This window comes from Passer montanus, unplaced genomic scaffold (assembly GCF_014805655.1).
Source record: "Passer montanus isolate IOZ18808 unplaced genomic scaffold, ASM1480565v1 scaffold6, whole genome shotgun sequence".
NCBI classification, from domain to species: domain Eukaryota; kingdom Metazoa; phylum Chordata; class Aves; order Passeriformes; family Passeridae; genus Passer; species Passer montanus.
In genome coordinates this window covers 13,912,946-13,925,786 of record NW_024371037.1, presented here as the reverse complement: position 1 = coordinate 13,925,786, position 12,841 = coordinate 13,912,946, and the positions used below count along the sequence as shown (strand labels likewise).

The 12,841-nt window shown below is 34.2% G+C and overlaps 1 protein-coding gene across 1 annotated transcript in view; it reads left to right on the top strand.

The window, feature by feature from the left end:
- ADAMTS20 (ADAM metallopeptidase with thrombospondin type 1 motif 20) overlaps positions 1–12,841 on the top strand; it is an 83,736-nt gene that overhangs the window by 25,157 nt on the left and 45,738 nt on the right. The window contains exons 8-14 of the mRNA XM_039726989.1: positions 286–391; positions 1,499–1,645; positions 2,422–2,563; positions 3,908–4,012; positions 10,860–11,005; positions 12,393–12,574; positions 12,671–12,807. Coding sequence (XP_039582923.1) covers positions 286–391; positions 1,499–1,645; positions 2,422–2,563; positions 3,908–4,012; positions 10,860–11,005; positions 12,393–12,574; positions 12,671–12,807 — 965 coding nt within the window. The remainder of the gene's footprint in view (positions 1–285; positions 392–1,498; positions 1,646–2,421; positions 2,564–3,907; positions 4,013–10,859; positions 11,006–12,392; positions 12,575–12,670; positions 12,808–12,841) is intronic.

Here is a 12,841-nt window from a genome sequence, read left to right as displayed (position 1 = left end):
TTTTCAGCAGTATGATTTTATATATATGAGAATATCAGTGTTAGCAATAAGTCAGAAAATAGATACAAAATTTAAGCCACACAGAGAAAAATAATGGTTTCTCATTTCTTTTTGCTGTTCCCTCCTGGTATGTACTTTGGTGCTAGGTGGTTGTTTGTTTTGTGTATATTTGCTGCATACTTGAGGCACAACTTTTGACTTGAATGCCATAGCATTCACTGTAATGCATGGCAATATGTGAAAATTCATTCCCTTAAGCTTTTATATAAGGATTCAATTTTGCAGGTTTAGCAGAGCTAGGTACAATGTGTGACCCACTACGCAGTTGTTCTGTAAGTGAAGAAAATGGATTGAGTGCTGCTTTTACTATAGCACATGAGCTTGGACATGTGTAAGTACCTATTTCTTGGTAGGTAATTTTTTTGTTGTTTAAATTTCCTTTTAAATATGACCAATTTTTAGCAGTGGGCTTTGCATTTCTAAGAGGGTGCAGTCTGATATGGCCTTTTAGAAGAGTCATTATTTTTGCCCCTTGCAGTGAGTCTGGTTAAGAAATTGTGAGTTTTATAACTTGTTGGTATCCTAAATTTTAGGGAAAACTGTCCAATTGTCCCAAGAGATGAATTCTGTCCTTTTTTCTTATGAACTGTTTGGGACACTGGGACATACTCCAGGTAGTACAACATAGTCCTGTTAACTCTAATTGTATTCTAGCCCTGTTAGGAATTTACCTTTAAGTAAAGACAATTGTGAATATAACACAGAAATATTCTTCCTTGTGTTTGATCCTTTCAGAGTACAGTAGAGTAATACAAAGAGAAATACTTTACACTGAAAAATAAGAGGAGATGACAGCATTTTATTTTATGAAGCATACCTCATCAGTGATGGCAGAAAGGTGCAATACTCTAGCTCCATGAGCATGCCACAGTGTAGGTAACGACGACGTTACAGAGCTCAGTAGCTAGCTTGTTCATTTTCATGTGCCTGCAAGTCCACTTAGACACATGCTATTTGTCTTGGTACTTGAACTGAGATAGTAGCATAAGATGATGTGTTAGTTGCATTGAGTATGATAGTGATGTACTCTGCGGTTTCTGTTTCTGAATAGTAAGAGTTGTGATGTGAGTGTTGGGGTTGCATGTTGTGAACAGACCAGCCATGGCCTGTATTTTCAATTGAGGAGATGAGTTGTTCCTTAAAGTGGCACACTCCTAAAACACTGGAATTTTTCTGGTAAGCTAAAAATAAGATGTTAATTGTAAAATTCTTCCTGTACCCACCACTATACAACTAGGAGCATTTGGATAAGGGGATAATTATATAAGGCATTTTAAATATACCTATTGCCAAAAGGTCAGATAGATGTATTAAGTGAGTCTCATTAAATTTTAAGGCATTTTCAAGCTCAAAACTCAATCATTTGCTGCTGCAGCAAAGAGAGTTTCTGTTAATTATTGCTGAATTTGTTTTGGAGTTTATCTGTTTTGCTTTTTAGGTTTAATGTGCCTCATGATGATAGTTTTAAATGTAAAGAAGCTGGAATTAAACACCAATATCATGTGATGGCTCCAACTTTAAATTATCATACAAGTCCATGGACCTGGTCAAAATGCAGTCAAAAATACATCACTGAATTTCTTGAGTAAGTATCAATAGAATGCTATGGTTTGGAGTGGAGTTTTTTGGTTTGTGGTTTTTTGTTGGTTTTTTTGTGTGTGTGGTTTTTTTTGTTTGGTTTTTTTTTGTTTTTTCCCCCAAAAAAATTTTTTTGGGGAAAAGTAAAAATTTTTTTTGGTTTCTTTTTTGTTGTTGTTGCTTGTTTGTTTTGGGGGTTTTTTCTGTACCAATTACATTTATTTCTGAGAAGTATTTTAAAGGTACTGCTTAAATCAGTTTTTGCATTATTCTTTGGTTTAACTGCTGATTTGCACGGCGTCAAATCTCTAGAAAAACACATGTATTTAACTTTTTTGGTGAATTATGACTTCATTAAAGTTGCACTGAACATGTAAATCTTAGAAGATTTTTTTATGCAGTGGTATTTTTTATTGAAAATACCTTTAGGATTATTTTAGTAGGTTAGAATAGGTACCCTTTGTTTTCTAAAGTTTTTATGTTAAAAATAAGTGATGGATATAATTTAGGTAGAAACTTTTTTTTCCTTTTTTAAAAAATGAGACAAAAGCCACTTAATTTTATTTGGTGGATCTAAATGCAAAATACAAAAAAAAAAAAGGAAAATCAAATGACCTGGCACATTTTGTTATTCATTAATTCAATTAAAGTAATTATACGGGCAAGTAGGCATGCAAACCCATAAGTCCACTGTGATATGCATGTGTAGGTGTTGTGTGAATTGTGAGAAGGTTCCCAATGAGCTAAGTGATTTATTCACATTTTGTTGCTGTTTTTCAACAGTACTGGTTATGGTGAATGCCTCCTAGACAAACCCAATGGAGTAACATATGATCTCTCCTCTCAGCTGCCTGGATCAATGTATGATGTCAACAAGCAGTGTGAGCTTACTTTTGGTATTGGGTCACAAGTATGCCCTTACCTGGTGAGTGAAAATCAGAAAAAGTCATGCTTAATCTAGACGAAAAAATTACTGAAAATTACTGGTTTTGGAATAATTTTATCCTGAAATAAGAAAAATTTCAGGTTATATTGTTTTGAAGTGGAAGAGTTCAGTAAACAGCATTGCAATTTCACACGTGAGAAATATATAGCAATAGAAAGTAGGTTGCATTCATTTTGATTTCTATATCTGTGAATGTGAGGATTCCTTTAAAATATCTAAAGCTGCATATACTAAAGTTTCCTGCAACAATTTAAAGGAATTTATTTCATCACTTCATGCAAATGTTTTCATCATATCTTACATTAACAGATCTTGCTTCTCTGCTTCTTTTAATACTTTTTAGAAACTTATGACTTAAAAATAAACTATCTCAAACATTTTTTCTAAATGTTTGTTCCAAATTGTAGATTTCCTCTACTTTGTCAGAGTCAAAAAATATTTTCATGCCTAACAGAGTGTATATTTTGTATTCAAAACTGAGAAATGGGAAGAAAACTTGACCAGATTAGTACTGAAACATAAGTTGTATTTTGAAAACGTAATGTGGCCATTGCAATATAAACACAAATACAATGCTTTATTCACTGCTGACAAGATTTAAGTTAGAAATAGATTTTGGACCAGCTTGTAAAATTCTTCTACCAGCATTGTATATCTTATTGGAGCTGTTTAAAGAAGAGCATTTAAGCTCAAATTCAGACTGAATTAAGTGGAGCTTTTTAGTGAGGTAAAATGTTGTATAAGAGGAGTCAGGCTTTATGAGAATATAAAAGGAATGGAAAATGGGGCTTCAAACACGTGAAGATGGTGTTACTGAAAACTGATTTATAATTTTTTTTCATCCATAAGGGTTATTTGTCTATTAAGAATCTTTTAGCAATTTGAAAAGGAGGCCTTTTGCTTAATTTTATAGACAGTACATTTAATTCCTGTTAAATTCACTTAGAGTCTTCTGGGGGTTTATATAGAAACTGTGGTGTGTAGTATTATCCATAAGGGTTATTTGTCTATTAAGAATGTTTTAGCAATTTGAAAAGGAGGCTGTGTAGTATAAACCATAACCTCTTACACTTTTTAATAAAATTTTCTACTGAAGTAGAAAATGAAGTTATCAATTAATCTGATGGGACCAATTTCAGATATTCCACATTCTTGCTTGGGCTTAAGCAAAATGTATTTTGGTTCTGTGGGGCTTTATCTGTGAAAAATGGTAGTACAATAGCAAACACTAAGCCTGCACAGTCTGAGAAAATAAAAATAATCATGACTGATGTCTAAAATGGTATTGCAGGTGCCACAAAAGTAATCTGGTTTTCTTTTTAGAAACAATGTAAACGCTTGTGGTGCACAAGCACAGAAGGTGTTCACAAGGGTTGTCGTACCCAGCACATGCCTTTGGCTGATGGAACAGCTTGTGGTGTAGGCATGGTAAGCCTCATTTGTTTCTCAGTACTTGCAATTTTGGATATAGGTAAGAAAGATCAGTGCTTGCTGTGTGGCAATACAGTGCCTATAGACTACTGACAGTGTGAAATTGTCTACCTGACTTTACATGCAGTTTCTCTTAGTTCATCTTGTGACATAAAACCCCACAGTTTGTCTGTTCAGTGTAATTACTAAAGTTTACAGATGCCACACTGGTTAAAAATAGGTGAAAGAAGTCAGGGGAAAGTTGACATTTTTCCTTCTGTTTGAAACGTTCAGCTCATGCCTGAACTTTAATAAGTTGGTGTTTTCCTGACGTGCAGTGTCCAAAGTAGAATTATCTGAAAGATGACCTCCTTAAAGTATGTTTCCCCCCGTTCATCTTTTTGAGGCTGTTTATTGAACCAGAACAGATTGAGTCACTTAGGTACACGTGTATGCTTTTTTGGAAAAAGGGAGTCTTTGGATTAGAATCTGGTCTCAGATATTTGTATCTGCATTGTATCTGTTTCAGAGAAATACAAAACCATGTGTTGAGTGCTCTTCACCTGTTCCAAGTGCCTTAAGCACGTATAACTTGCGTTCATTTTCTGGCTTTCCTGCTGTAACATAACTCAGGATGCTTGGGTCTGTTCAGTGCTAGAAACACTCTAGCACTGAAAAGGAGCTCTCTTCTCATTTTTACCCCAATGTGTAAGACTACCTGGCTGCTTGAAGTACAGATTGTGTGCTTTGACAGATTAGAAAAAGAGAAGTGGAAACTGTGCTGCCTATATTCTGCTCCTTGGTTTATTTGGTAAAAAGTTTTTGAGTGGTGAGGGTGCCACTCACTGCTTCTTCATTTGCAAGTCTTTGAATGCTGATCCTGATCTGTAAAATTGGACAATATAGCCTTTCTTGGGCTGTCCATAAGGGTCATGAATATCTAACTAGTAGATATAGTCAAGGTACTTACAGAACCTCGATAGAAGCAGAAGCAATGGTGGAGGCTAGTTGTATCTAGTTTCCAGTGAAGATTTTAAGTTTTTAGTTTTGGATTTGTATGTAGTTTGGGAAATGAACAAAAATAAAGTGCTTAAGTTCTTTACTGGTCTAGTAAGTAGAGACATGTCTTCTTCATGTCCCACTTCACCACTGGCAAACAAAAGTATTTTCTTACTTGTCAGGGTATTGTGAGAATAAATATTTTGGAGATTTTACATGGTAGGGTATGAGAGTGATTGTCTTAAGTGTGGATGGATTATTATGTAGAGCTGCTTTTATATAGTAGTGTGCTTTGGCAACTTCGCGGGGCAATGTGGTAGCAATGTTAATTTTTTTTAAATCATTTTATATGTTCAAAAATGATTAAAAACTCTAACTTAATTTCTTTGTATAATAAGCAGCAACATTTTACTTAGTTATTTTTAAATTTCCCCTAATGACTTTTAATCTTAAAAGAGTCTGTGTTTGGTAAGACAATATTAATGAGGAATTTGAAAATAATGTCTTCATGCATAACAAATATAGGGGGTAAACTGTCTCAAATGGCTTCTTTCTGTTTTGCAAGACTGGAAAAAATTACTTGAAAGCTGTAGTGGAAGCTTTCCTTGATTGTAGCCTATGCATGCTGTTGGTATTATAATGTTTAACCCATTTTTCAGTCAGCCACTCATCAGAAAGGAAGTTCATCTTTTATGTAAACTTCATTTGTAGTCTTCAGTTAAATTGACACTAATTTGCCAGCATCAGAGAATTTCTTTTATATAAGAATACAAAAACCTTTTTGGTGTAATTAGTGCAGTGGAACCATTTTTCTCTAGGAAGTAAGGAGCTAATTACAGTCATTACCTCTGAAAGATGTAAGAAAGAGCAGCAATTAATTAATCTGACAAATTGTCATCTGTTCCTGACTAAGGGACAGCTCTTCTCAGGAACAGACTGCAAGTTGCTGCTGATGTTAATGGGCATAGGACATGGTGACTATTAATTGTAATTAATATTTTCCAACAAGATAAATTGATTTATTTTTGGCATTTATGACATTATTGCTGTGATGGTTATAGAAAAGATCCATTTAAGGCATTTGTTATTTTAGTATCAACTTTAAAGCTCAGATTTCAAACGTCATGTGTTGTATTAATGGATCTTGCTCTATGGACTGCTCTAACAGTTGGATTTAGTGAAGCATATCTGAGTCAAAAAAAACCCCACCTCCAAAGAAGAAAAATGGTTGAAAACACCTATCTTCCAGGGGTGGCATGCTGAGAAAAAGTCTTTATTGCTATGAAAATAACAGCAAAAATACCCGATAAAGTGCGAGTGGTTTATTATTGTTTTTTTGAGGCACTCCAAAAGGTTGCACTCTGATCCTTCCTGGATTCCTGAGGAATATAGAAATATGCCCATATCCCTTGATTCTTTGAACATTGGAATGGAGAGGTAGGAGGTAGCTATATGAGGTATCTATATGGGGATATCCCAGTGTTCCACATAATGGCAGTTTGCTACTTAAACATTGAAAGAAACCAACTGTCACTGAAGTTTGGAAAAATATCCTTAACAGCAAGAAGGAATTCACATGATGCAAGTAACAGTTGGATTGGAAAGCACGTGCCTTTTTGTGTTTTAGAGACATGTTAATCAACTCTGTTCGCTGTAATGTATATTGAGCTAGCCTCTAAAAATATTCAAAATAGCAATCGAATAAATTAAGATTTTATCCTAGTCCTTTTGGCATAAAAGGCAAGGATACAGGTACAACTGATAATGGGGATGCAGAGCAACAAAGAATTGCTTTGAACAGTAAAAGAAACACCCATCTAATTCTGAAGTATGTTTGCTGCTCTTCACTGGTAGGTAGTACCCATTTATTGGTTACTGTTAAGAATTGCATAACTTGACATAGGATTCATTACTACCTCATCAATGTAATACATGAAGATATTGAATCTGAAAGAATAAATAATTTAATGTGTATATATGTAAAGTAAGCATAAAAAATCAGATGGATTTTATCAGACTTGAGGATAGGGGAATATGTTCACCATCTGGAAGGCAGCAGCAGATTTTTTTAACTGTAAGAACAGAGTAAAGTTTGGGCTCAAACCATGAATTTTTTCTGTAAACTGGGATTTCTGTGAAATATTTTTATATGAGCTATAATTTCAAAAAATTAGAATTTTCAAGGCAGATATAAAGTATGCAGATTTTTTGCAAGAAAAAATTGAAAACATTGAAAAGATTCAAATAGTGTGGGTTTTGTAGATAATGTAATTTGAGTAATAAATGTAGACTTGTCTGAGATAAAGACTGCAGATATAAAGACCTGAGATGCTATGGTGACATCTTCAGTTTGATATCTTTCCAAGCTCCATTTCTTCTGCCTTGTATGCTCGTTTTATTAACTGCTCTGGTTTAGCTCCTTTTATGTACCTTAGGGTACCACTTCTCATCTTGGTGGGCTGTGTGGGAAGTGCTTGATTTCAGAGGAGCTCTAGTGTCGTGTTCTGCATGCATCTACCACTTTCCTCAATTCAGTCAAAGTTGAGCATAGCCTGTCAAGTAGTGCTTTAATAATTTCTTTCAAAGTTGCTTTTCTGGAAATTTAGAAAGTTTAGTTAGAAATAAATTGGAAGCTCTCAAAATCAATTTATCAAGTCATAGGTTAATCCATAGGAAAGACTCCAAGTGCTTATTATAAGGAGATTATTAATAAAAACAAATGTGGGTGCCCATAGGTTTATTGATTCCAAATTTGAAGGATTTCTAGGTTTTTTGACAGAAAACCAACTGTTGATCTTCACTAGATCTTGACTTGCTGCAATCGGTGTGTTTGGAATTATGTGTCATACCCACTTTAAATGACACATATGCTATATTTGCCATAAAAATGCAGAAAAAAATTGTTAGCAATTATATTTAAGTTTACGAAAGCTCTGTGTACTATACTATTCTCAGTGAAGTAATGATTCAAGTGAACACAGAGGAACATCTGGAACATGTCTGGTGCTGGAGTTTTCTACTGTGACTTCATCATGTTGCTTCTGTAGGAATGCAGCCAAACAATAGCTGAGACAAGTTTGTTGAATTAGCTATTAAAATCCCAGATGTAAGCATATACTTTGCATTTTTATGGATCAAAATTGTACTGTTGTGGCTGTAAAATTTTGTTCAAAAACTCTTTCTTTGAAATCTCCCTTCAAGTTATTGTAAATGTTTTTCTGGACGGACGAAGAACCTAAATGCTAGGTCACTGTCTCTATTAGAATGCAGTGTTCATTTTGTGAAGGAGGATTTAGAATCTTCAGCCTAAAAAGAAAAAAATTATTTCCTAAGATGCTGAGGACAGTTCTTGGAAAGGCAAATTCTTAATGTTCCTCATTTAGCTTATGGATGGATTATGTAGAAAGTCTGCCTTTGGTTGCTAGGGATTTGGCATTACGTACTACAAGGCTTGGATGTAAAGTATCTAAAGGTCATAATGAAAAAAGAATAATACAAACTAACAGGAAGCACTCCACTGAGAATTCATATGCAGTGAAATAATGGTGACTTTCTGGTTGTAGGTTAAAGCATTAGTTTTAGTGTTAAGGGATGATCTGGATGATTGGATGATCATTTACACAGTTCTATGCCAAGACCTAGCTTTTGTTCTGCATTTGCTTTGGGTTTGAGAATCCCAAAAACTGGAATGATCACATTCTTACGGGAAGTCATTCAGGTCTTAAAAGATATGGCCTTATATGCAAGACTTGGTGTGACAAGGAATTATTCAGGCAGGCAATTTTGTCATCAAGTTTGATTAGGAACTTAGACAGAAGCCTGCAAAGAGAACCTGTTTCTGTCACAAATTCTTATTTTGAGAACAAAATGTTTGTTAACATGTGAACATAAGTATCAATATAACAAGAGAATATATTAATATGGAAAAAAATTATCTAGGAGTTATTTTAGGCAGTGATAAAACCACTGAACAAGATTTGAATTTTATGCCAGTCAGCTATATTCAGAAACACTGCACACATTTTTTGCGTGTTCAGTTAAGTTTGTTTCTTGATAGTTTCTGCAATAAATTTGTAATAACTCCTAAGAAATTCTATGTAACATTTAAATAAATTGTAAAAAATTGGAGGTTTGATACTTGTTTTATTATTTAATCTTTTGTGAATCGGAAGTTATTTGTTTTATGCGCCAGAGACAAAATTGGAGGTTTAATACTTGTTTTATTATTTAATCTTTTGTGAATCAGAAGTTGTTTTATGCGCCAGAGATTTTATTTATCAAAATCCTTCCAGACCTTAAGGTGATTTGAAGCTGTTTTTTATTGCAGAGAGGCAAAGCCTGGGCTTCAGAAATAACAAGCAATTGAGTTGATGTAACCTGCTCTAGTAACTATATTTCCTGCAGGGAAAGATAGGATGAGCCATTCCCTGTCAATACAACTAGCAGAATTCCTCCTGACAACAAACCTAATTAATAGACAATCTAATCCTGAGTCTGCAAATAGGCATCTGAAATAAAGAATTCTCTCTATTATGTATGAGCATTGATCCCCTGTATTCAGTTCTGGCCAGTGTCTTGTCTCCAGATGAGGGCAGTCTTTGATGCCTTGGAAGGTGTTTGAGGTCAAGGACAAAGTTGACACGATTCCCACATAGAAGTCAGCAGGATGCTGAAATTATAGTGTTTCATAAATATTCTATTTTAGTACGTAAACTATTCCACTATGTTGTGATCAATTATACTACTTGTGATTTTCTAAAGGATACAAGTGAATTAGAATTCCAACTGCTGTAAGTCATCAGTAGGATTAGTCCTGGTAGTTCCTGCAGATTCTTTGGAAAAAGTCACACATGCTCCCATCATAAGATTCTCATTTAGCCTTTTTAGTTATGTACTTCTTGAATAATCACTGAAGTGGAAACATATTTGCAGTCAGGAAGAGGGATAGTAAGTACTTAGAAGCAAGAGATTGATGCTTCTGGGGGAAAAAAGGATAATTACTTCGTATAAATAAAAGTGTACAGTTACAGAGTGGTAAAGTCTCATAACTGACATGACTACAACAATATAGTCTTGCAGTCTTTGTCTTCTTACTAATGTAAATCACAGCAGATGAGATGAAAATTCCTCCTTTATGTAATACTTTAGTGGAAATAGGTAGTTCTTCACTGAGAATAAGATCTAAAGTAACATAATAGGCATTGCAATGTAGTCTCTTGCTCTAAGAATTATTATTTCTTTACTCTTAATTTTTTAATTTAACTATTAATTCCATTTTAATGTTAGTAGCTTTGTTAAATTAGTAGTAAACAAAATACATAAAATATTAATAAATTAAAATATTTTACACATTCTTTTATCGGTATGAAATTCTGAGTTCAAGTATAAACTTGCTTTACATAATCAAGGTCTTAAATGCTTGTCTGCTTTTCCCAAACAATCCCACTAGATAGTTAGCTTTGAGATGTTCAAAACACCCTGATTTTCTTGGTGGTTTCTTTTAACTTTTCACTTTTTGTTTTAAACTGAAGAATCTTGTACTTGAAAGATAGTCGTAAACCTGTTTTTTAACTTTATGCATGAAAATGTATCAGGAATTCAAGATCTTTTAGAGATATTTGGATAAAGTGACAAGGCAGATAAATATTCAATATCCAATAGATTTCCTAGCTATCAAAGTACTCTGGATAGGATTTTTAAAAACATTACTACTGGGTAAGTTATCTTAAAGGAAATGGAACATTTTAGAAAATATCCAGATCCAGATAAGAGTAGTGACCACTTAATGTTTACTCTTTTTCTGCCTAAAATAGATAGTAACCTTTTGCCTGAATTATAAATTTTGTTTTGTTTGTCAACTGTGCAGCACTGCCGCCATGGAATTTGTGTGAGCAGAGAAATGGAGCTGCGCCCTGTAGATGGAGAATGGGGACCATGGGGGCCTTATAGCACGTGTTCAAGAACTTGTGGAGGTGGAATCAAGAGCACCACCAGGCTGTGTAATCGACCAGAGTATGGCTTTTTATTTAGTTTTGCATTTTTTATTATGTTTTAATGTGTTTTACATTTACATAATAAAGATACTAGAAATTATGGATTGGCTCAAAATAAAATAGAGGTATTGTGGGCTGTGCAAATCAGTTTGAAGCACCAAGAAAAGAATGCTTGTTTCAGCCATGTTTGGAAAGAGATAAGTTTACAGCCTCTAATATGCAGGACGTTTGGATTACTCATGTCTTTCACCAATATTACCATTCTTGCAGATGTTTCTAAAAAATTAGTTTGGCATGGTCTTTTTTTCTAGGTTTACTCTAACTGTTGAGGTTTCTTTAAACATAAGATGCTTTCTTTGCAAGAAGAACTGCAAAAATAAATACATGTATTCCCTACTAATCTCTTTAGTGAAACACTTGATTTGCTTTGATTTAAAGCTTTTCCGCAACATTGCCACCAGTAACAACCCACAAGGAGAGGTGGTTATAACAGAGGCATTTAAAATTTCCCTTTAAAACTAGAAAGTTGCATTGACTGAATAATTTCATGTGGGTTTTGTTCTCTGTAATAAAAATCAAGGAGCACTTTACCCTTAACCTTCTGCAGAAGCAGAGCTACAGCTGGTGCCTGAGTAGTTTCCAGGTTTTTCTAGGAAGTCATGTCAGCTTGATGTTATCAGTAGGATAAATGAACTTCAATCAAATGGTCCAGGTTATTTTATTTTCTCTGATAAGTAAGAGGCAGTAGACTAGATTGCCATTAGATAATGCCTCTTTCAGTCCGTAGTGATTGATAGTATCAATTTGCAGTTAATTTATTATTTTTTTCTTCCCTAAGAACATACTAATACTGAATTATTTTGTGTCAGGGTTTATAACTGTTAAAATGTATTTTAGACTTTACAGTAAATGGTGTGTTTTCCACAATTTCCCTTTTTTATTCTTTTGATCGCCAAAGTGAAATCACTGTTAAAAGTACAGAAAAGACTGTGCCAGCTCCTAATGGTCTTCTTTATTTGTCACTCTGTAAAGTAGTAATTTCAAATTACTGAGAGAGATGCCACTTGTGTAGAAATATGACTGTAATCTCAGCTAAATTGATAAAAGCATTAAAATTATTAATTTTACCAGGGTAAATAGTTATAGCTGTAAGAGAAGTAAAAATAATAATGTGCTAGTAAACGTCTGCAGCGCGATTACCACCTCAGCAACAGTATTTTACAAAGATTGGGTTTATTTTGGGTATAATTGAATGCACAGTAGAAGCTGAGCACATGTAAATCAGTTACACAGCTGACAGAATGCTGTGTGAGATTTTCCTCTTTAGATCAGTGGCTGAGGGCACTTTTTGTGGAAAATAGCAATTTTAAAAAATGAGTGTGTTTTACATTTTCCTTTTTGTTTAGGCCAAGAAATGAAGGAAAGTACTGTGTTGGTCGCAGGATGAAATTTCGGTCATGTAATACTGATTCATGTCCAAAAGGCAAAAAAGATTTTCGGGAGCAACAGTGCTCTGAATTTGATGGCAAACACTTTAATATCAATGGTCTTACCTCTGCTGTTCGCTGGCTTCCAAAATACAGTGGTAGTAAGTCATTACACATATTTTCAATGAACAAAATAAAAATGTTACTTTATTTAAACTTTTAAAACAGACAAGAAACCTCTTGGATTTTCTTTCCAGTTTCTATGAAAGATCGCTGTAAACTTTTTTGCCGAGTTTCTGGAACAACTTCCTACTATCAGCTGAAGGACAGAGTTGCTGATGGTACTCCCTGTGGAGCAGATACCAATGACCTTTGTGTTCAAGGCTTATGCAGGGTATTTAAATCTAAACTTATTAATTATTAAAATC